Here is a 25,412-nt window from a genome sequence, read left to right as displayed (position 1 = left end):
ATCTCAAATAGGTTAAACCCAAAAAAGGGCTACGTCAAGAATTTATAATTGTCTTAAGTCAAAAACAGAGAATTTTGAAAGCAGCAAGAGAAAAGCAACTCTTCACATAAAAGGGAGCCCCCATAAGACTATGAGCAGGTTTCTCAACAGAAACTTTGCAGGCCAGGAAAGAGTGGAATGACATATTCAAAATAGTGGGGAAAAAAAAACACCAAAACTTGTCAGCCAAGAATACTATACCCAGCAAAGCTGTCCTTCAGAAATGAAGGAGAGGGACTTCCCTGGTGGCACAGTGGTTAAGACTCCGCACTCCCAATACAGGGGGCCCGGGTTCAATCCCTGGTCTGGGAACTAGATCCCACATGCATGCCACAACTAAGCGTTCTCATGCTGCAACTAAGAGTTCTCATGCCACAACTAAGGATCCGGTGAGCCGCAACTAAGGAGCCCATGTGCCTCAACTAAGGAACTGGCAAGCCACAACTAAGGAGCCCTTGAGCCGCAACTAAGAAGCTCGCCTGATGCAACTAAGGAGCCTGCGAGCCACAAGTAAGGAGCCTGCCTGACACAACTAAGACCCGATGCAACCAAATAAATAAATAAATATTAAAAAAAAAGAAAGGAAAAAGAAATTAAGGAGCGATAACGACATTCCCAAACAAAAGCTGAGGGATTTCATCACCACTAGATCTGCCTTACAAGAAATGATAGAAGAACCTTTTTCAAGTTGTAAAGTAAAAGAATGCTAATTAACATCCTAAAACCATATAAATGTATAAAACCTACTGGTAATGGTAAATATATTATGAAACACAGATTCTTTGACATTGTAATGGTTGTATTTAATTCACTTACAACTCTAGTTTAAAAGTTTAAAAAAAAAGTATTAAAAATAACCATAGCTACAATACTTTGATAATGGATAAGCAGTAAAAAAATATGGATACTGTAACATCAATAACCTAAAATGTGATAGGGAGAGAAGTAGAAGTATAAAGTTTCTGTATGTTCTTGAAGTTGTTATCAGCTTAAAATAGGATGTTATAAGATATTTTATGTAAGCCTCATAGTTACCACAAAGGAAAAATCTGTAGTAAATGCACAAAAGATTATGATAAAGGATTCAAAGTATAACACTACAAAAAGTCATCAAATCACAAAGACAGCAAGAAAGGGTCAAAGGATCTACAAAACAGAAAACAATTATCAAAATGGCAACAGTGAGTCATTACCTATCAATAATTACCTTAAATGTAAATAGATTAAATTCTCCAATCAAAAGACAAAGAATGTTGGAAGAAATTAAAAAAAAAAAAAGATACAACATGCTGCCTAAAAGAGACTCACTTTATCTTTATGGACACACATAGATTGAAGAGTGAAGGGATGGAAAAGATATTTCAAGCAAATGGTAACCAAAAGAAAGCAGGTGTAGCTATACTTATAGCAGACAAAATAGACTTTAAACTAAAAATGGTCTAAAGAGACAAAGAAGTTCATCATATTATGATAAGGGAATCAATCCATCAAAAAGATATAACAATTGTAAACATTTATGTATCCAGCATTAGAGCACCTAAATATATAAAGCATATATATAATACCAGAACTAAAAGGAAAAATAAACAGCAATACAATAATACCTGGGGACTTTAATACTCCACTCTTACAGAGAATCGATGAGGAGACACTGGACTTGAATAACACTAGAGACTAAATGGACATAAACACATACAGAACATTCCACCCAACAGCAACAGAACACACATTCTTCTCAAGTGCACACGGAACACGTTCTAGGTTAGATCATATGTTAGGCGACTAAGTAAGTCTCAACAAATTCAAGACAGATGTTATATCAAGTATCTTTTCTGATCACAATGGTATGAAACTAGAAATCAGTAACGGGGAAAGCTGGAAAATTCACAAATACATGGAAATGAACACATTCCTGAACAACCAATGGATCAAAACAGAAACTAAAAAAGGAATAAAAATATATCTTGAGACAAACTGAAATGGAAACACAACATACCAAAACTTATGAGATGCAGCAAAAGCAGCTCTAAGAGGAAAGTTTACAGCCATAACCACATACATCAAGAAAAATAAAGATATCAAATAAACAACTTTAGCTTATACCTCAAGGAAATAGGAAAAAGAAGAACAAACTAATCCCAAGTTTAGCAGAAGGGAGGAAATAACAAAAATTAAAGCAGAAATAAAGGAAATAGTGAAAAAGAAAATAATAGAGAAGATCAACAAAATCAAGAGCTGGTTCTTTGAAAAGATAAACAAAATTGACAAAAACCTTTAGCTAGCCTAACCAAGAGAGAACTCAAAATTATAAATGAAAGAGGAGACATTACAACTGATACCACAGAAATACAAAGGATCACAAGAGATCACTATAATACACCAATAAATTGGACAAACTAGAAGAAATAGATAAATTACTAGAAACATATGATGTACCAAACTGAATCATGAAGAAATAGAAAATCTGAACAGACCAATAATGAGAAAGAAGATTGATCAGATTGAATCCCAACAAAGAATAGCTCAGGACCAGATGGTTTCACTGGTGAATTCTACCAAACATTTAAAAAAGAATTAATATCAATTCTATAACTCTTACAAAAAAATGAAGAGGAGGGAACACTTCCAAATGCATTTTACGAGGTAACAGCATTTTCCTGATAGCAAAGTCAAGTTAGGACACTAGAAGAAAACTACAAGCCAGTATCTCTGATGGATAAAGATGAAAAAAATCTCAACAAATTACTGGCAAACCAAACTCAACAGCACATTCAAAAGATCATACACCATAATCAAGTGAGATTAATCCTTGGGATGAAAGGATGATTCAACACACACAAATCAATCTATGTGATACATCACATTAACAAAATGAAAGATATGAATCATATGATCACGTCAACAGAGGCAGAAAAAACATACAAAATTCAGTAACTATTCATGATAAAAACTCTCAACAAACTTGGTATAGAAGAAACATACCTCAACATAAAAAAGGCCATATATGGCAAACCCACAGGAAGCATCATACTCAATGGTAAAAGGTTGAAAACTTTTCCTATAAGATCAGGAATAAGATAAGGGTGCCCATTCTCACTACTACGATTAACCACAATACCAAGTAACAACGCAAGATAAAAGTACTAAAAGGCATCCAAATTAGAAAAGAAGTAAAATTGTCTCTGTTTGCTGATGGCATGGTCTTACACATAGAAAATCCTAAAGATTCTATCAAAAAACTAAATGAATTCAGTAAAGTTACAGGATATAAAATCAACATACAAAAACCAGGTGCATTTCTATACACTAACAACAAATTATCTGGAATAAAAAACAAAACAGTTCCATTTACAATACCATCAAAGAGAATAATAAAATACTTAGGAATAAATTTAACCAAGGAGGTAAAAGGTCTGTACACTGAAAACTATAAAACTGTGATGAAAGAAACTGAAGAAGAAACAAATGCAAAGATAGTCCACGTTCATGAAATGGAAGAATTAATATTATTAAAATGTCCATAATACCCAAAGCCATCCAGAGATAATGCAATCTCTATCAAGATTCCAATGGCATTTTTTTTTTTTACAGAAATAGAAAAAACAATCCTAAAATTCATATGGAACCACAGAAGACCCTGAATAGCCAAAGCAATCCTGAGAAAGAAGAACAAAGCTAGAGACACCACACTTCTTGATTTCAAACTATATTACAGAGCTAAAGCAATCAAAACAGTACTAGCATAAAAACCGACATACAGACCAATGGAATAGAACTGAGAGCCCAGAAATAAACCCATGCATATGCAGTCAACTAATATTTGACAAGGGAGCCAAGAATACTCAGTGGGGAAAAGACAGTCTGTTCAATAAATGGTGCTGGGAAAACTGGATATTCACATGCAAAAGAATGAAACTGGACCGCCTTCTCACTCCATTTACACGAATAAACTCAAAATGGATTAAAGACTTGAATGTAAGACCTGAAAACATACTTCTGGAAAACACAGGCAGTACCCTCTTTGACATCAGTCTTAGCAATATTTTCTTGGATCAGGCAAGGAAAATAAAAGCAAAAATAAACAAAAGAGATTCATCAAACTAAACTCCTTTGGCATGAAAAGGCAGCCTACTGAATGGAAAATGGTATTTGCAAATGATGTATCTGATAAAGGGTTAATATCCAAAATATATAAAGAACTCATACAGCTCAACATCAAAAAAACCCAAACAACCCAATTAAAAAGTGGGCAGAAGACGTGAACAGACATTTTTCCAAAGACATACAGATGGCCAACAACACTGAAAAGATGCTCAACATCATTAATCATCAGGGAAATGCAACTCAAAACCACCATGAGATAACACCTCAAACCTGTTAGAATGGCTATTACCAAAAAGAACAGAGATAGCCAAGTGCTGGTGAGGATGTGGAGAAAAGGGAACCTTTGTGCACTGTTGGTAGGAATGTAAATAGGTACAGCCACTATGGAAAATAGGATAGAGGTTCCTCAAAAAATTAAAAACAGAATCACTATATGAGACAGCAATTCCACTTCTGGGTATATATTCAAAGGAGAGAAAAGCACTATGTCAAAGAGATATCTGTACCCGCATGTTCACTGCAGCATTATTTACAATAGCCAAGACATGGAACCAAGGTATGTGTCCACTGACAGAAGAATGAATAAAGAAAACATGATACACACACACACACACACACACACAAGAATATTATTTGGCTATAAAAAAGAAGAAAATCCTGTCATTTGTGACAACATGGATGAACCCTGAGAGCACGATGCCAAGTCAGATAGAGAAAGACAAGTGCTGTATGACTTACTTATATGAGGAATCAAAAAAACCCTAAAACTCATAGAGAGCAGACGGGTAGTAGCCAGGGGCCAGGGGAGGGAGGAATGGGTGAAGGTGATCAAAGAGTACAAATTTCCAGTTATAAGATGAATAAATTCTGGGGATGTAATGTGCAGCGTGGTGACTATAGTTAACAATACTGTATTATATATTTGAATGTTGCTAAGACAATAAATCTTAAAAGTTCTCACCCCACGCCCCCAAATTTTTTTTAACTTGTAACTACACGAGATGATGGATATGTTAACTAACCTTATTGCAGTAATCATTTCACAATATATACATATATCAAATCATTATGTTGTATATCTTAAACTTACACAATGTTATATGTCAATTATATCTCCATAAAGCTGGTAATATATAAAAAATAAATAAGACAGTTCCACTACTACTTCTACAAAAAAACAAAACACGTTGGGTTGGAATGTATGTCTTTCTGGTCCAATGTTTCTTTTACTTCAAACTGCTTCTTTAATTCATAGTTCATAAAATATGGAAGTATAATTAATTAAAAGAACAGCTTGTCTTAAAGTAACATCACTCTACACTGATTACTTACTTGATGGTTCATGTGTGGACATACATGCAAGATGGAGACAAATCTGTAGGTACCTTAGCAAGACTATAATAGCTCTTGGTAAAACGCTGGTAATGAATGATTAAAAATGTATCAGCACCAGGCAAGCTATTGATTATAGCTGCACTTACTGTATTTAAGACGATGGTAAAAAGGGCTATAATGCAAATAGCCAAATATTTTCCCATATAACACATCTGAAATTATAAGTAAAAAAAAAAAAAAAGGTATGATTCACTATTTTAGTATCTACTTTAAAGTGAGACATGCCTGTATAGTTGATAGGGAGCTAAGCTGATAGTTTTTTGAAAAATTAGGTAGCACATGGGGACAACCATTACAGATCATTTTGGTAACTACAAGTATACTGTTTCATTACAGCTAGATTCCTCCTAAAGTTCTGAAGTGAGAGGGCCCTATGAGTTTCTCATTCATGTCCAAAACTATCTTTGATTGTTAAAGTGTAATGGGCTGATTCAATATTTCACATTTTCAAGTGTAAACAGAAAAAGGAACATAGCACAATGCTCACTGGCCAGGGCTGAATTGGTAAAAGGGTCAGAGCAGTTTAGACAGTAAAACAGAAAGGTGATACATGGTAAGTAGTCAGTAGGCTGATTATCATTAGTTTTTATCTAATCTTTCCTTTGTTCATTGAAATCTCACTCACACATACAGGGGCATATATCATTCATATTTCAGCTGTGGGAAGACAGACACAGCAGAAAAAACTCATGAAAGGAAATCAATTTTTATTCAACACAATGTTAGTGCCTGAGCTGAATACTGTTCTACACTATTTTTGTTGCTAAGCAGGAAGATAGAGTAGAGGAAAAGCATGGGCTCCAGAGTCATACATACAATCTCAGTTCTGCCAATTGTCTTTTTTAGGAAAGTAGCTTAACTTTCAGAGCCATAGTTTAGTTATCTGTGAAATGGTATTGATGAGAAGATTAACTGAGAATGTAAAATGATGCAATAGTAGGTACTTAACGTTCAATCCCTTCACACTTCACCCCCCCAACTAAAATTATCATTAAGACACAGCTTTACTGATGATAGTCTGTATCATCAGATAGAATTAAGATGAAGATTACTTAAATTATTTTTGTATGATCAAAGAATATGCAACAAAATGGGCTGTTTGACCTGTCATTTAAATGAGTTGATATTCTAAAGAAATAGAAAAATCAAAAGAGAAATACTGGAGGAATAGAGGAACAAAGAAAAGAACCAGAAATCAAGTGGTGAATATTAAATCAGATATAAGTGTAATCAGTCTGTAAAAATTTTATAAGGGTGAAAACTAAGTAGGTGATTAAGGGCAGTCTTCATGGTATGCAAGGAGATAGGAAAAGAATATCACAAAATAAATTCTACAGATAGTCCACAAATGGAAAAAAAGCAGGAAATAATGTTGTATGATAGATGGTATATACAACAAATTGTTTAGTATGAAAAACAACAGCACATACTCTGAGTGTTCAAGTCTGTTGTTTTATTACCATGACAAAGAAACAATGAGGCTCAACCAAGACTGACACATAAAAAAATTAATGAATATAAAATCTAGAAAAAAATGTGAGATGGTAAGGAAATCTGAGATTACACTAGACATAAAAGATAACACTAATCTCTTATACATACTAAGGAAGTGTTCAGTTTATAAGAATATACACTTAAAAACTGAACCTTGGGTTGAAAAGCTTATTGTTATCTTATAAACAGAGACACTGAGTTATCTATCAGCCAATTAAATATCATGTGGTTATCACCATCCATCCCCCTCATCCCATGAATTGGAATTTATCAATTTAAACTAACTGTAATTAGAAAATAGCGATCCCAACATCTTATCTCCAAAATGAAAACAGCATTAGACAACATCCCTATCTTGTTTTTTTAAAAATGGAGAAATCAAGACCCAGAAACCAACATTACAAATTAATTAAGAAAAATAATTTGATTTCTATTTTTAAAAACATAGTAACAACATCCAGTTCTATATTATAAGGTTCTTTTCTCTCTTTGTTTTTGCATAGTGCACTGGTTTTCTGATAATTATCAGTAAAACCAAAGGCTCTTTCTAAAGGAAACTGAGTAGCCTACAGCCCATGTCTAACCAATGGTTCTAATGGCAAGGTTGATACTTTGTGATTGCATTTCCTAAATGCAATTAATTAAACCAGGATTGGGCTCCCAACTCTCCACATGATGAATCCCAGCACAAACAGATAAGCTAAGTCAATTGAATTTCCTTTCTCAGAAATATAAACAGGAAGTACTAGGATCATTTAAGCATTTACCAGTTCTCAAAGCAGAAGCTAAAAGGTCACAATGTGGTAGGCAAGTGGCCATCATTCGATTCCACACACATGACAAAATTATAAAGAGGCGAGAATCGTAAGCAAAAGCAGAGGAGAATGGACCAGCACGGAGAGGAAGCAAGGAAGCATTGAGCAAGATTACATGGTCCACCAGAGTGACAGTATCTGCTTCTGGGAGCTGCCTTGCTTCCAGATGGCTTTCTATTTCCACAAATGACTTTAAAAAAGTAATAAATCTCTCCCTTTCTCTTAAGACAATCTGAATTAAGTTTTCTTCCTTGGAACCAGAAGCACTTAATCAGAATAGAAATAGTAAATAACTATTTAAATATATAATCACATAATTTTATATATATATATACAAAAATAAACTATTCCCAAAATGTATTTGCTTTAAGTAGAAGGAACTGAACTTTTTAGGGGAGTTCTCTCAGAACTGTAGGGCTCCGAACTGATGAAGGCTGATGACTATCATGTAAATCAATTTCCTCAGACTGAACACCAGAGTAAATCTGAAAGCTGGCATGAAAGTCTCTGAGAGGTACTGAGTATAATGAATATACCCAGATGGGCAAAGAGCAGACTGAATAGGAAGAATAGAGAAAGCCAAGAACAAAGCCAGCTGCCAGTTCAGGTGTGCACCCTCTTTACAGACAACAGAATTCCTTACCCATCTACTTCTATTCCTCCTCTCCCTTCTCTTGCCTTTTCCAAATTATATTACTTTGGTTCTGAGCACTGGCCATCACTGCCTCTGCTGCCATCAAGGGAAAAAAAAATGCCTCAAATTCATTTTATTAACATTTATACTAGTGGGATATGTAGGGACAGTAGTAACTTACCCTCACTGTGATGCCAGATTTCAGGTAATACTTGCTTCCCAAGACTCAGTCCACATCTCAAAGGACCTAAAACATCTCTTATCATGATTTCCAGGAGGCACCACTGTTTACAAATATGGTGGATAAACACATGCTTTATTTGAACAATTATAAAAGGGATCTCCTAGTATATTTCAGCAATACAAACTTAGGCGATCCAACAAAACAGTAATACGGTCGGCCCTTTCTATCCACAGGTTCCACATGCCAGATGTGGAAGGCTGACTGTTCTACACCATTTTATATAAGAGATTTGAGCGTTGTGCATTTTGGTACGGGTGGGGGTCCTGGAACCAATCCCCTGCAGATACCGAGGGACAACTGTACATTAATAACTTTACTTATCTGGAACACTAATTCAGAACCAATAGATAACACATGAAAGAAAAATTCACAAGAGGAAATACAACAGTAAACAAACATGGGAAAATGCTGAACCTTACTAGTAATCAATAAATGTAATAATGAAGTAATGTTTTTAGACTAATTAGCAAAGATAATTTTATAACAATATCCTATGCTGCTGAAGACATGATGAATCAACTCTAACAAATTACTGGTGGTAGTGTAAACTAATACAACCTACTGGAAATCAACTCAGCTATCTATATCAAGAGCTATTATCCATTTTTATACCCTTTGTCCTCATGATTATATTTCTGAGACTGCATCCTAAGAATCTTAATTACAGAAAAGAAAGCATTATTCTCAAAGATTTTAACCCAGGAGTATTTCTAATACAACAATAAATATATGGGTAACTAACACAACATTCAACTGAAAAAAGATAGTTAATTTCTGTAATGACATGGAAAATGTTTATGATCAGAAAGTGAAAAAATGATAAAAAGTTGTATGTAGAGAACAATTACAGGGAATTCCTTGGCGGTCCAGTGGTTAGGACTCCATGCTTTCACTGCTGAGGGCCCAAGTGTGGCCAAAAAAAAAAAAAGAGAACAATAACAAATATGTAAAAAACGTGTATAAAAAAAGACAATTATTAAATGAAAAAAACCGGAGGGAAACAATGAAAAGCTCGCAGTGTATTAGTATGTTAAGATTATGAGCCTTTTTTTCTTTTCTCTTTAAAAAATTTTCAATATTGTGGTTATATTACCTTCATAATGAAAATAAATAATAAAAATCTCCAACAGTATAATTGCTTTAAGTCATAAATAGGGCAGGAGAAAAGACCCTGGAGAACGTAACTATATTATGGTATGATGCTTGCTACTCATAATAATGACAGAATTGTTAAAAAGTTTAAATTATACCTTTCCTGCTTTTTAAGAAGGTGTGAAATATAGTTTAGAAAGTTTTTTGTGAAAATGCTTAAAGGTTATGGTACTTAAAGGGTTAAGTTTTAGTTACAGAAAAGTGATGCACTTGCAGCAACTTTTTCCCAGATCATGCCATTAAAATGAGTAGACACAATGACATGAAGATAACATTGAAAATAAGAGTATCTTCGTAGTACTGGGGAAAAACGCATTCAACCTTTGGAAAGCAAAAGAACTGTACCAAACCTTACTAGAAAACAGTAAATGAAAACTGTTTATTTAATATTAAAAAATTGTTTTATGATCCCAGAGATGTAGTCTCAGAGAAAGGCTGTCCTGAGAATTAGAGCACAGAAGTTTTACTTTTGCTTAGATAATGGGAGTTATTTACAGATTCCATACTTGTGATTAGTTTTTTATTATGGTTTTAATATCTTATACGTATGGAGATATTTTTTAACAGTGCTATAGTAACAAATTAACGTTAAGACATTTAAATGTAAAGATACACAGAAACAGTAAGCCTACTACAAAATTTACAAGAATACCAAAATTCTTTAATATAAAAAAAATTTCAAGCATCTCTCATCAACTTCCTAATTTTTCAAAACATTGATACATAATTCTGGAAATATCATTTAAGAAAAAAATCAATAAATAGCTCAATTAAACCATACACTGAACTAGAAGGAAAAAAATCCCACAAAAATGTTAAAGCCAAAAGCAAATTTAAATGAATTTTACCTTAGAAAAGAGGATCTACAATTCTTCTACAACAGTTCTTGAGACTTCTGTACTAGTAAGTTCTATTGATTTTCTCAATAATTATAACTATAAATATTTTAAGCAAAAATTACTAATGAATAAGAAAATTTTGACTACAGAAATAAATAAATGAGCATATACCACAAATAATTTAAATTTGTCATTTAGCATATACTGAACTGAAAAAGGCTGGAGTTCTAGTACTTTTCATTTTGTTAGTTATTTGTGTCATATACTATTTCACTCTTTAAGAAAATAAATCATAAATCATTTAAGTAATTTAAAATTAAGATCTTTAGAAGTCAGTCAGACAGTTTACATGTGGAATCTAAAAAAATGGTACAAATGAACCTATTTACAAAACAGAAATTGAGTCACAGATGTAGAAAACAAACTTATGGTTACCAAGGGGGATAGGGAGGGGGTAGGGATAAATTGGGAGATTGAGACTGACATATATACACTACTATATATAAAGTGTATAACTAATAAGAACCTACTGAATAGCACAGGGAACTCTACTCAATACTCTGTAATGACCTGTATGGGAAAAGAATCTAAAGAAGAGGGGATATATGTATATGTATAACTGAATTACTTTGCTGTACAGCAGAAACTAACAACATTGTAAATCAACTATACTCCAATAAAAAAAAAACAGAAAGAAATAAAATTAAGATCTTTAGAAAATAAATGAAAACTGTTTCATTTAAGATAAAAAAATTATCTTAGAATCATCCACAGATTCTTCTTAATATATTTTTCTGCCTAAGGAAGCTAATGTAATAACTAAGATAGGGTGGGAAAATAATGCTTACAAATTATAACTTGACACTAATGGTATAGCTCTGTGTGTCTATTTAGTCTATGAGATGGATATCATCCATGGTCATACACTTATAACTGGTAGACATAGGAGTCTAATGAACTGCCTTAAAAGTATATACTATTTCTATTACACTAAACTGATTCTTAGAAAAATAAATTCATTTACTATAAAACAAATTTTTCCTAAATCATTTTCCTGGGGTAGGGTTGGGGACATAGAAAGCAAAATCTTTGTCTTAAGTCATATAATATTTCAATTTTAGAAAAAATGTCATAGGTCACTAATCCATATTATTTACAGTTAATAAAATATATAGTCTTCATTTAACTCTTCATTATATACTCTTACAGGAGTAATATGCATATTCTAGAAGGAAGAAACTCCAGAAATTAAATCAATAAGCAAACATTTATTCAGCACTTGTAATAAGCTGGATTTTATAACTGGAAACTACAAATACAATAAAAGCCTGGAAGGAGAGAGATGAACTAGGAAATTCCTAAGATTTTTTTATGTTATTCAATTCAACAATTCAGTATGTGGCTAGGTATTTTGATGAACTTGATTCCAAAGCATTTGAGATGTACGGGAGTTTGTATTTCCCAATAAATAATAATTCCCAAATGATAATTTTACCTGAAATCACAATTTTGTCCTGGTTGCTGACAGGACAACTCTACTAGAATCTCACTGGTGAATGTGTAGATTCTGTTTTACAAATAAAAATACCTGCTGTGCACCTTATCAGCAAGTAACAACACCAACACAAAAGCCTCTAGCCCACTGGGATGTAAGGTTAAAATAAAGCTAGGCTTTTTATTAGAGCCTTTTCCTTTTTATGCTTCAACTTATTTCTCTACTGGCTCTTAACCTTCCCCATCAAATTCCTACATTAAATCTTAAACTACTATACACTCTCTTGATTCTGAGCTTACTACCTGTGCTAAAACAAGACTCCAGAAAAACCTACTACCTTTACAGTTTCTCCACCGTTTCATCCTTGACTTACGGTGGGGTGGTGTCAGACCAAGGGAAGGATGACATGTGGGGAGGCGAAACAGACGCTTCAACTCCCAGCAGCAGTGTAACTTCATGGGGTTTTAAGACAAACTGCCCAGGTCTTTAAGTCTTCTGTGCCACAATGAGCCAAAATAACATCAGGAAAAAAGGTGTATCAGAGATCTGGGGCTCTTGTCTCAGTTCTTCTCTGCAAAAAGAACTGCCTGGGCAATCCTGTACAAATCATTTACACTCATTTGGTTCATTTCCTCATTTATAAAGCAACTAAAGACCATGCTCCTTTTCAGCTTCTAGATGCAAAACATTTAGTAAATAATGAGTCTGGTCATATTCTACATACAAAAGCCAGCCTTACTTCTTTTCTTTATACTTGCTACTGAAATTCTCCAAGTCTTCAGGGAAACTTGTATTCAACTCAATTGTTCAAGTGTAGTTCTGGGACTACTAAATTACCTGAGTGAGAGCTTCATGTCATTTGATTCTTTCAGCAAATACTTGGGCTCCTGTGAAAGGGCATAGCACTGCACCAGGTTTAGGTCATTTCTTACCAAAGTCTTTCAGTAGTAAGAACAATCTTTAGCTGAAAATGTTATGTACAAAAATTTTCATCACAACTTGGGTTTCTACCCAACAGAAGTCTTTACCCATTATCCCCTCAAAAGTGTGTAACAGAAAACTGTATAAAACATTATTGAACTAAAAATCCAATGGAGCATTCTAATTCCTACTCTGGAGCATCTGTGGTTTCAATGATTCACTGTTTAATGCTCTTTTCCTAAATGAAGTCTCCTAATATTTTCTAATAAAGGTTTGACAAGCAGCATTTTATGAGCTGAAACATATATCAGGACTCTTTAGTCCATGTCCATATATACTGCCAACTAAACTTTACCGCAAAAGAATTAACCCAAGTACTTTATTTTACCTTTCTAAACAATCAGCAGCAATAACTCTGAAAACATATCATTCATACTGAAGTCTGGTAAAATTTACATATGAAGTTTAAATATCTTCACTTTCCTTGTGCTTTCCTTCTGCCCTGATGCTCATCAAGGTGACATATTACACTCTGATCCACCATTACAAAGAGTTATAATCCAGATCTAGAAGTTTAAAATCATCCTTTTAATATAAGAATCAGTGGCTCTGATCTATTTATTTGACTTATCTGCCCACTTCAAACATGGAATTTCAGATTTTTCCAAGCACTCCATGGGAGGCACTGTTATACAGAGCTTAAGAGTACAAACCCTGGAGTTCCTTGGCTTGACTTTGAGTTCTTGCTCTGCCACTTATTAGTCATGGAAAGAATAATTAACCTATGATCTATAAAATGATATAATTAATAGTACTTCTATCTCATGGGGCTGTTATGAGGAGAAAATGGCAAAGTTCCATTAAAAAAAAAAACTCTTTGTCTAAAAAGATGACAACTAAAAGCAGTATAACACCCTAGACTGGATCCTGTACTGGAGGAAAAATGTTATAACGGATGTTAGTGGGACAAGTGACAAAATTGTAATACAGACTGTAAAAAACTAAATTTCCTGAATTCGATAACTATATGTGCTTTCAGAACAGAATATCCTGGCTCTTAAGATATACAGACTCAGGTTAAGGGGCAGAGGGGCAAGATGTATGCAACCTACTCTCAGATGATCAAAAAAATAATTACGTGTGTGTGGGGTGGGTGGGAAGAATGTGGCAAAACGTTAAAAAATTGGTGGATCCAGGTAAGGGGTATATGGGAGTTCTCCCAATTATTCTCACAACTTTTCTCTAAATTTCAAATTATTTAAAAATATCTTTAAAAACCAGCTTTGACTCCACTTACCCTCCACTACTGCTCAATTTCTCAATTTCCCTTCCATTCACAGAAACATCTTGAAAGTTATGTACAGTCACCATGTCCCCCTCTTCACTCCACTCCTCAGAGACTGAGATTTCCTTGTTGCCAAACCCAATGATTTCTTCTATGCCTCATCTTAATTTCTCCACAGTGCTGAAAACGGGCAACAATTCCTTCACCTGTTAGCCTGTGGCATCACATCTCCCTTGGTTTTCCTTTTACTTCACTGGCTGCTCTTTGTCGGTCTCCTTTGCTGGCTCTCCCAACCCTAAATATCCCAGGCACCTTTCTCCTACCTACATAATCTCATCCAGTTTGTGCCACTGAATAGCTCTCTGAATTTCAGACTCAAGTAACCAACACCTTATAAGACATATCCACTTGTTTGTTAAATGGGTATCTCAAACTTTGCTGACTAAAACAGAACTCTTTCCCATCCCAAATCTGCTCCTCCTCCAGTTGCCTATTATCACTAAATGCAGTTATTACTGTTCATCCAGTTGTTCAGGCCAAAATACCAAGGACTCATCCTTGATTTCCCTTATATTCCACATTTAAACCATCAGTCAGTACTGTCAAAATATGTCCTTAATATATACCTTCAAAATATACTCTGAATCTGACCATTTCTCACCTTCTCCACTGTCCACCCCAGTCCAGATACCAATTTCTACAAAAGCATGGTCTACTACATTTGGTTTCCCAGCCTGCTCTTTTGTTCACTTACAGCCCCATACTGAGACAAAGCAGTAAAAATGATCAAGTTAGAATTGGAATTAAATCATGTCTTCTCTCCATCAAAACCATCCAATGGTTTCTCATCACACTTAAAAATAAAACCTCATATTCTTACCATAGCATACAAAATTGTTCCTAATGTGGGGTCCTCCCTACTAGCAGACTCTGCCCCCCTTTTCCACTATGTTCCACACTAGTTTTCTTGCAGTTCCCTGATGTTGTTATGCTTTTTCCTACTTAAGAGTCTCACTTTTGCTTGTTCTTTCTTCAAATATTCATATTGCTCACTCCTTCTCATTCAGATTGCTGGCCAAATACGACCTTTAAGAAAGGCAATGTTCTCTTCCCTCTCTCTCCACCCCATTACTATTTCTTCTCATTGCTTTAGTCAGTACCTATTTTTTCCCCTTTCTCTTCATTAAAAGTATCTTTTTTTTTTTTAAATATTAATTTATTTATTTTATTTATTTTGGTTGTGTTGGGTCTTCATTTCTGTGCAAGGGCTTTCTCTAGTTGTGGCAAGTGGGGGCCACTCTTCATCGCGTTGCGCGGGCCTCTCACTATCGCGGCCTCTCTTGTTGCGGAGCACAGGCTCCAGACGCGCAGGCTCAGCAATTGTGGCTCACGGGCCCAGCCACTCCGCGGCATGTGGGATCTTCCCAGACCGGGGCACGAACCCGTGTCCTCCACATTGGCAGGCAGACTCCCAACCACTGCGCCACCAGGGAAGCCCCAAAAGTATCTTTAAATGAAAAATTGATGTTACTGCTTCTCATCGTATAAAAAAAGTAAACAATACAGATGAAATTCAAGTACCTCTCCTAATCCTGGTCTCCTCCCCAAAGGTACTCTAATATGCATTTGATGTGTATCCTTACAGAGCTGTTTTTTGCTCATTTAAATCGTATGTTTCTGTCGAAATAAAAAGAATTTTATTTCTGTTCTATAAAAACTCGTCCAAAATATGCCTTAGCTTTCCTACTCATTGTATATATAGCTCTATTTCATTATAATTTTATACCATTACAAGCAATTCATTCATTCAACAAATATTTACTGAGTACCTATATTCTAGGCACTGTTCTAGTTATTGCAAATAGAGCAATAAATAAAACAAAGATTTTGCCCTCTTAGAGCTTATTCATGTGAGAGAAGAAAGACAATAAACAGAATATTTAGTGCTAACTTCCCTGCAAAGGCCCAGACGGTAAATATTCTGGACTTTGCAGACCACGTTCAGGCCAAACAGTAAGAATACGTCTGTTCTATGTTCTTTGTTTTTGTTTTACAACCCTTAAAAAAATGTAAAAACCATTCTTAGCTCATAGGCTGTACAAAAACAGGCCACAGAGCAATGGAGCTCTAGCTTGCTGATCCCTGATATAGTGTGTTAGGAGGTGGTGTGTGCTATGCACAAAGTAAAAAAGAATCCAGGATAAGGGGGGTGGGGGGTTAGGAGGCAGTATTAAACAGAGTGTTTAGAGAATGTGAGATCTGAGCAAAGACCTGGAGGTTAGGCCGGTGAGCAAGGAGGGAAAGTGGTCGTAGGAAATGCGGTCAGGGAAGCAAGGAGAAAGGGGAGTGGGCTGGGCAGACTATGTAGAGCCTTGTAGTCTACTGTAAGGACTCGATTTTCTCTGAGTGAAAGGGGGAACCGTTGCAGCGCTTTGAATAGAGGAGTGACAGGGACTATCTTAATTTGTGAAAGGTTTGCTCTGGCTACTGTACTGAGGGAAGACTACTGGGAGGAGGGTAGGGTGGAATAGGGAGACCAGGTAATAACCTATTTAAGTAATCCAAAGAGATACGATGGTCGTGGCTTGGACCAGGGTGGTGGCAGTGGAAAAGGTGAAGCATGGTAAGATTCTGGATATATTTTGATGATATAGAAAAAAACTGGTCGCCCTGAAGGAATGGATCTAAAGTGTCAAAGAAAAAGCAAAGTCAAGAACAACTCCAATATTTAGCCTGAGGTACTGCGAGGATGGAGTTGCCATTGACAAACCAAAATGGGGAAGTCTATGGGTAGAGTAGGTACTGGGGAGGAAGTTTAGGAGGTAAGTTTTGGACAAGCTAAGTTTGAGGCCTATTATTAGACATTTAGGTAGAGATGTTGAATAGGCAGTTGAACATGTAAGGAATTAGGGAGAGAGGCTAAAGATCTAAATTTGGGCATTGTTAGCATTTAGATGGTATTTAAAGCCATGAGACTGAATGAGATTACCAATGGACTGAGTATTTATGAAAAACAAAAAACAAGGATTGAGCTCTGGGGCTCTCCAACACTAACAGGTCTGTGAGAAGAAAAGCAAAGGAGAATTACAAGGAGGCAGGCACTGAGGTAGGAGATAACCAAGGGTGTAAGGTATCCTGCAAAGCAAAGAAGAAAGTGTTTCAAGAATGAGAGAAATAGCTCTGTCAAATGTTGCTGATAGGTCACGTAAGATGAACAGAATCAAGGACATATGGCATTTGGCAACATGGAAGTTACTGGAGAAACTAAGGAGCTGTTTCAGCAGGAATAGTTCACTGGCCTGATCGGAGTGGGTTTAATAGAGTATGGGAGGAGAAACCTTGGCAATAGCAAATACAGACAACTCTTTCGGGGAATAATGCTGCAAAAGGAAACCAAAAATATGGGGAAACAGGTGGTGAAGAGTGGATCAATTTTTTTAAGATGGCAGAAATAATAGTTTGTCTGTTTGCTGACAGAAATAATCCAGTAAAGAAAAAAATTGATGTGGAAGGACAGAAGCTGAAGCAATTCCTTGAGCAGATGATAGAGGAGAAAGGATGGATCTAGTACAAAAGCATACAGAAGAACATAAAACAGTTCACCTAAGATAAAAAGCAGGAAGACAGCATGTACTGACACAGATGATGGTAGTTCATGGGGTGGTGGGAGTGTGTGGAAGTTTTCTGATTGCTTCAATTTTCTTAACAAAATAGGAAGCAAGGTCATGAACTGAAAATGAAGATGGGAAAAGTTATATTGGAGGTTTGAAGAAGATATGAAACAGTTATTGAGGAAAGTAGGAAAGTGAACAGACTAGGAAAATACAGTATAATCAACAGGCAGCATTAACAAGTAATGTGAGGTATGTGGTCATGTGTGGTTGTGTGTTTTCTTCCAGCCATACTAAGTTATATAGGGGCACGCACAAAGAAAGCAGAGAGTTGGTTTTAACCAGGGTATGGTTCTACTAAACAAGCAAAGAGCAAGGGAGCTATCCAAAGGAGTGATTAACCATGGAATTTTAACTGAGTAAGAAAGGAAGTAAAAACATCAAGAGGGTGAATGGCAGGGACACAGTAATAGGATCAATGGGCTGGTGATTCCATTTGGGGTAAAAAGAAGGTTGGGGCTGAGATACTAGCTAGAAGGAAGGAACTACTAAAAAAGGAAGTATGGTCAAAAAGTAGAAAACATGAAATGGTAACCACAGAGGGACTGTAGTTATTGACAGTGCAAGAGGGTACCACTTTGGGAGTGAATGACTGAGATAAGATAGAATAGATGGGAAGAACACTGGAGGAAAGATCAGGTACACTCATTTTAATCTCAATATAAAGACTGAGATGGTATAGAGAGGCAATGAGCCTGGAGCTAAAATAATTGAGAAATGAGGAGGAATGACCTGAACGGTTAGCAGTTGATAGCAATCATGAAGGGTAGTAGTCACATAATCTGATGACATAATCCAAAACAGGATTTTTAGGGAGAAGGGAGGGAGAACAGTAGCTACATTGAGATTGGATTTTGTGGATGACGGACTGTAAATTCCAGCAGGCACAGTAGAAGAATATGAAGAGTTGTTACGGGGTTTCAAAAAAAGGAGACAAATATAGACCTTTTAATGATTTAGAATGCAGGAGATAAAAGGTGATCTGGGCTTCCCTGGTGGCGCAGTGGTTAAGAATCCACCTGCCAATGCAGGGGACACGGGTTCAAGCCCTGGTCCGGGAAGATCCCACATGCCACGGAGCAACTAAGCCCATGTACCTCAACTACTGAGCCTGTGCTCTAAAGCCCGTGAGCCACAACTACTGAAGCCTGTGCACCTAGAGCCCATGCTCTGCAACAAGAGAAGCCACCGCAATGAGAAGCCTGCGCACCACAACAAGAGTAGCCCCCGCTGAGAAAGCCCACACGCAGCAACAAAGACCCAATGCAACCAAGAATAAATAAATAAAATAAATAAATTAAAAAAAAAAAAAAAAAGGTGACCTGGAAGTCTGGAGGTTCTGTGGCAACTGACAAAGACATCCTTGAATATACATGATTCCTGATATACCCCTATGTTTCTCTAAGAAATGGAAATTGCTTAGGTCGAAAATGTTTTTACTTTAAAATTAAAATGGCTATACTGATTTATTCAATGTTTGAGTTTCCCTACAATCTTATCGATACATACTAGTAAAACTTTATCACTTTTGCCAATATGATGGGTAAAAAAAAATTTCACTGTTTTACTTTGCATTTCCCTATTGGTGGGGTAGAGCATTATTTCATGATTATTGGCTAGCTGTACTTCCTCTTCTGTGGATTTGCCCACTTAAAAAATTGGATTCTCTTCTTAGTTTATAGCACCTAAAAATAACCTATTTTTCTATTTCTCTGCTCTTAATGAATCACACAAATCAACGTTGCAAATTTCTCATTTCAAATCTTTCAATGGCTCATGCTAGGGCAACACAAGGCTCGGTAGGTACCTCTTCCTGAAATCCTTCTAGTATATACTTTAAGAGATTCTCTATTTAAAGCCCACCAATCAAATCTGGCCACACCTATTAGTTACCATATTGTCTATGGCTGCGTTTGCACTACAATGGCTGAGTTGGTTTGGGCTACAAAGCAGAAAATATTTACTGGGTGTCTCTTCAGATTTATATCATAAGAGCTTTATCTACACTTCACTGCACTTTTTTGTTTACATATCTCTCTCTACAGTAGTATCTAAATCTCTTGAGGACAAGGGACAATGTCAGCACTAAAAATGCTTACTGAATGAATAAAGGGAACAAGTCCTTCATAATTTGGCATGTTTCTCATCACTTTCCTATGCTCTAAAATAAACTATATTTTTACTTCATTAAGTATTTTTCAAAAACATTATTTCTAATAGCAGCATAATGATCAATGTTTTATATTCATTTACTTACAATTTTGATGGATACCACCTATTCCTAATCATTTATTTGTATCTATTTTGTACACTCATAATCTGCTGAAGTATTTCTCCCCCCTAATTCCTTCCCTAGTAAAGACAAAAGCAATGGAATCTTGGCCTTTCTGGGATCAACCTTTTCATCTATGGTGGTTACTTTGGCACCTGAGGTTTCAGAGACTTCACCGATAATTATTTCACTAATGGCTTCAGAGTGCTTCAAAGTCAACTATAAAATGCGACTCAACATTTTTTTTTTTGCTTTAGTTTTCAGTATAAAATTAATCTCACACACCTTGTTGGTAGTCTTCTCCTTAACTGGAACATCGCAATTATTTATTTATTTTTTTTTAAATTAAGATTTTAGTTTACTTTGCCAGTGGTTTCACTAAACATATTTTTCAATATAGTTATTTATTGGGCCTTTGTCACTTCTCTTATACCCCAAATTTGATGGATTTGTTTTTTTCTCCTCTATTTGTGTTGAGGTCTTTAAAAGAGTGTTTCACCCACAAATGTTTGCTGCAATCATTTTAGAAACCAGCTTTATATATTCATTACATTCATTACATACATACATACATATTACATCTCATCCAGGTAAGGAGTTTTTTTTTCCTTTTTAAAATATACTTGGATAGTTAAGCCTTACCTGTTTTAACTTTGTAATTTACTCATTCATTACTTCCAGCTCAGTTTCACTATCTTAATAATGTGATCTACGATCTACAGTTAACAGATTCACTGTTATAGTGAATTATAAGATTCCTTTAAAGATTCTGTATTCATTCAATGTATACATATTCATTATAAGATTCTGAATATGTGTATCACATAAAACTTTACAAAGTTTTGAGTTTTGTAATGAGGCAGATCTAGATTCAGATCCAGCCTTGAACACTCTTGAGTCCTTGGGCAACGTACTTACCTACCGATACTTCAGTTCTCCCATCCAGTAAAATGGAAGTAACTCTCATGTGTAAAGCGACATAGGGCTAGGATAATGAGCATAATGTACATAAAAGTAACAATGTATGTTAAAGGACTGCAAATGATGCCTAGTATATTATACAGAAAAAAATGTTAATTCACTCTCTCTTCCCTCCCAACTCAAGCAAAAGGGCAATAAATGCTGTGCTCCTCAACTTAAGTCCATTATTAAATTCCCTTAAGTAAAAGCAGTTTGGCGATATGAACCATGAGCTCTGGATGTTCATACACTCTGACCCAACGCTTTCACTTTGGGAAATCTATCTTAATGAAATAATCTAAAACACAGAAACGGTTTTATGTATAAGAATATTCACTGTAGTGTTTCTTACAACTGCAAAAAGAAACTTGCTAACTGTCCAACAGTAAAACGTTTACTTATGAGAAATTCACAAAAACATTATGTGGTCATTTGAAAAGATGCTGATGAAATAATTTAATAGCAAGAGAAAGCTTATGGTGCTAGGTGAAAACAGCAGAATGCAAAATTGTTAATATTAAAGTCTCAACTGTGTAAAGATCAAATAAACTGAGAAAAAATATTGGAAGGAAATGTATCAAAGGGTTTATAGTAGTTACCTCATGGTCCTGATATTAGTGATTATTATTTTATGGTGTTTTCTATAGTTTTCTAAAATACCAATGATCGTGACAATGATGATAATAATAGCAGTTATTATGTATGAAGTGTTTACTACATGCCAGACCAAGTTCTAAGAGCTTAGTATTAACTCATTTAATCCTCATAAGATTAATTCCTTAAAAGATGAGATAACTGAGGCACAGTGAGATGAAGTAATTTGTTCAAGGTTACACAGTTAATTATGGAAGGTGCCAAGACTTGAATCCAAGTAGTCTGGCTCCAGAGTTCCTGCTTCTGCTATACTACACTGAAAAGACTTGCTTTGTTTAAAAATTTTAACCATTAAAAAGGTACATGTCAATTCAAACCTTGTGGCCTTTCAGATATGAGATTTCTTTCAGCTTTCCATCAGTTCTGAATTCAAATATTTGCTTTGCCATCAGGTGCCATTCTGGAATAAGATGTAGCCACCATTCCTGTATACGTTCTATCTACTCCAGAAAATTCTAAGACAAATCTCCACCCCTATTTCCTGTTCCAATATCTCATTTAACCACTGAGACTCTGGAACTCTTAACATTCTTACTTATTACACCTACTGACAGTACTTCAAAGAATTCTTCTAGTAAGGAGGTCTTAGAGCAAGCAAGGGTGGCTTCTAGAAACTCTTTCCCACACTAACTAACACCCATCCATGTAACTACAATTACAGTTTGTAGTTGTAATTGTAGTGGTAAATCTACAGTTACCACTTTTGCAAACATCTGTCTTCCATTGTAAAGTTCTCACCCTCTGCAACCCAGGAGACCCCTTACCTGCCAACACTCAGCAGATAGCTACCATAGCACTGGCTGAATGGAACCAACTAAGAAAGATTTTCAACACCTGGGGAATTTAACTGTCTCTCATCCTCCTTTCTGAAGGTGACATTATTCTCCACTGTTTTTAAAAACTTCATCAGTTAATCAATCACCTTGACTTTCTCAGCTTTCTCACCCTTTTGCTGGTAAACCAAATTGTTTTTTTACGAACAAGGTCTTTTTGGCACCAATACATATTCAAATATCAATTCCAGGAAAAAATATTCATAATGTACACCCTGGGCAATAAAAATAACTTCCACTTACTGTGTTCTTCTCTGCAGTTTACATTTGATAAATTTATTTCATTACGTATGTCACTTGGTTTGGTTTCCTTTATAACCAAATTCCTTTTCTTAAAAACAGTATCTGCAGAATCCAACATGGTTAACTGCAATTCTTCCAAACATAGTACATTTATATTTCAATGCAGTTCATTTACAGTATTTAGAAGAACAGAGTTCATGAGATGGCTTTAACATTATATAAAGAAAAAAACTAGTCATAAAAACAATGAATACAATAACAAGTGTTGATAATGGAAAGATTTACAACCAGAATCATACATATTTTTTACCAAAATCTTATCCTGCTCCAATATATAATGATAATAAGCTCGATTACTTTAAAATATTTTTATAGATATTTCAGTGGGAGGAATTTAGTAATTCCCTAAATATCTAGGCTGAAGATGTAACTACATCAAGGCTAATCTGGTGGGGGCCCCTTTTAGGAAAAAGAAAATGGAGCACTAATAGTTCATTAGGCTCCTATTAAATTAGGTGAAGTAAAAACCATACTCCAAACTGTTACACATTTATGCGTTGCATATGCTGAGGAGTAAAGAAGAAATCTGCACCTTCAAGCTAATATTTCTCTCTTGCAGTTGCAAGTTTTCAACTTGGCGGAGTCATTCTCTAAGAAGAATGGGGTGCAGGAGGGAGTGAAAACAGAATCGTTTTCAAAAGACGGAATCCTCCCCTGCTTCATTAGGCATAACTTATTTACCATTCTAATATGAAAATTTAATAAAACAGAGAAACTTAAAATCCAAAAGTAATTTGTTATCCTAATAATGAGCATGTCAGGACAGCCATTTTACAACCTTACAGTTTCAAATACCTATTCCACGATACAATTTGTATTTTAAAAACATCTTTCCTTTAGATTAAAAAAAAAAGAAAAGCACCATTTATGCACTCATCATTGAAGTCATGAGCTTCAACGCAGGATCGTTACTGAGCTTCTTAATACAACTGTCAAAATCAATTTGTGGATAGTCTCCAACTTTAAATTTCTACATTTTTATCTGCTGAAGAACCGAACTGATTAGCGAAGCGATTGTTAAGATAACGGACTTAAACTGTAAGCAATCCTTGCAAAATCCAGTTGATTTTTAAAATCAGGAAACAAATAACAGGCGATTGTTTTTGAAGGATGAAAGCCATGCCCAAAACAGGTTGATTGTGGCGTGGGTCCGCTTCTCAGCAGCAGTTCCCTGTGGCGCGTTCGCGTGAGAGAAGTACAAAAGGGCAAAAGCGCAAAAAACACAAACCCACGCAAAACCCGGACAGTTACAAACATTAAAATTATGTACACATGTCGTGAAACCATGAGTCCCCAAATGGAAAGAACCGCCTGGAGAAAGCGATCAGCCAGCGGAGTGTGGTGGCGATGGTGTGTGTGGACCAGGGACACCCGGGCAGAGGGGGCCGGGCGGGGACAAAGACCGGGCATCCGGGGCAGCGCCCGACAGTGCCCAGAACCCTCGGGAAGCAGGTGTCCCAGGGCAGCGACTGCGGTACCCAGGGCCCTGAAACGCCGCGGTTTAATGGTCGGGGGCAAAGGCTCCCCGAGAAACACACCCTCTTCCCACCGCCCCTAACGGGCTTCAGGCCCTAACCTCGGACACCTGAAGAGCCGCCGCCAGCCCCCTGCCCGGATCCCCAGGGACGCCCGGCGGGCAGCTGTTGGGCTTAGAACCGCGGCGCCGCCGCCGCCGCCGCCGCCGCCGCCGGGCTCCAAACGGCCGGGCGGGCACCGAGAAGGCGGCAGCGGGTCCGGCGCCTCTCCCCGCGGCCCGTCAGGCAGCTTCCGAACAGCTTGCCTCCGTTCCCGCCCTCCAGTCCGGGGCCGCGCACCCTCACGCCACCTACCCGGTCCCACACCATCCCAGAGGCCTCCGGCGCTCGGGCCCTCTGCCGAAGCGGCGTTGCCTCCCCTCCGGGGCCTGAAATGGCTGCGGAACAAAGAAAATCTGGGCTCCAGCGAGCGCCGGTCTGATTGGGCGTGGGCGGGGCCTGCCACGGGAACGTTCGGCGGCTGTCGCCTTGGCAACGGCGGCGGGGCTGGGAAAACCGCGGCCCGGGCCTGCGGGGCCTATGGGTCTACGCCCGGCGGCGCGTGGCAGCGGTTTCTAAGCCCGCGCTGCAGCCTCGGGCTTCGGCCCGCCGCCAGGCTTCCGCTCGCGCCCCCTGCGGCCGGCGCGCGGGCCCGAGCGTCTGGCTCACTGGAGGAGCCCGCACGGACGCTGCTCCGCGCTGTGAGGCCTCGACCAAAATGGCCTGTACGTGTGGCTGACTCCGAGCACGACGACCCTACCCCAGCCCAACTTCCATACCTCAGGACC

General features: G+C 36.8%; 1 protein-coding gene across 3 annotated transcripts in view; it reads right to left on the bottom strand.

Moving 5' to 3' along the window:
* The window catches only part of TNPO1 (transportin 1), an 86,768-nt gene extending 61,608 nt beyond the window's left edge, over window positions 1-25,160 (bottom strand). Inside the window, exon 1 of one of the 3 annotated variants that reach the window (XR_014239405.1) lies at window positions 24,940-25,160. Coding sequence is in view for 2 of the 3 variants with exons in the window: in XM_082376036.1 (XP_082232162.1) it covers window positions 24,940-24,954 (15 nt within the window). In the remaining variant the exon portion in view is untranslated. The remainder of the gene's footprint in view (window positions 1-24,939) is intronic. The other 2 variants (XM_082376036.1, XM_082376037.1) reach the window with 2 other exon arrangements.
* Window positions 25,161-25,412: the final 252 nt, after the last annotated feature.

Source organism: Balaenoptera borealis (assembly GCF_965194805.1).
Source record: "Balaenoptera borealis genome assembly, chromosome: 2".
In the NCBI taxonomy this organism is placed as follows: domain Eukaryota; kingdom Metazoa; phylum Chordata; class Mammalia; order Artiodactyla; family Balaenopteridae; genus Balaenoptera; species Balaenoptera borealis.
This window is presented reverse-complemented; position numbering and strand designations above follow the sequence as displayed.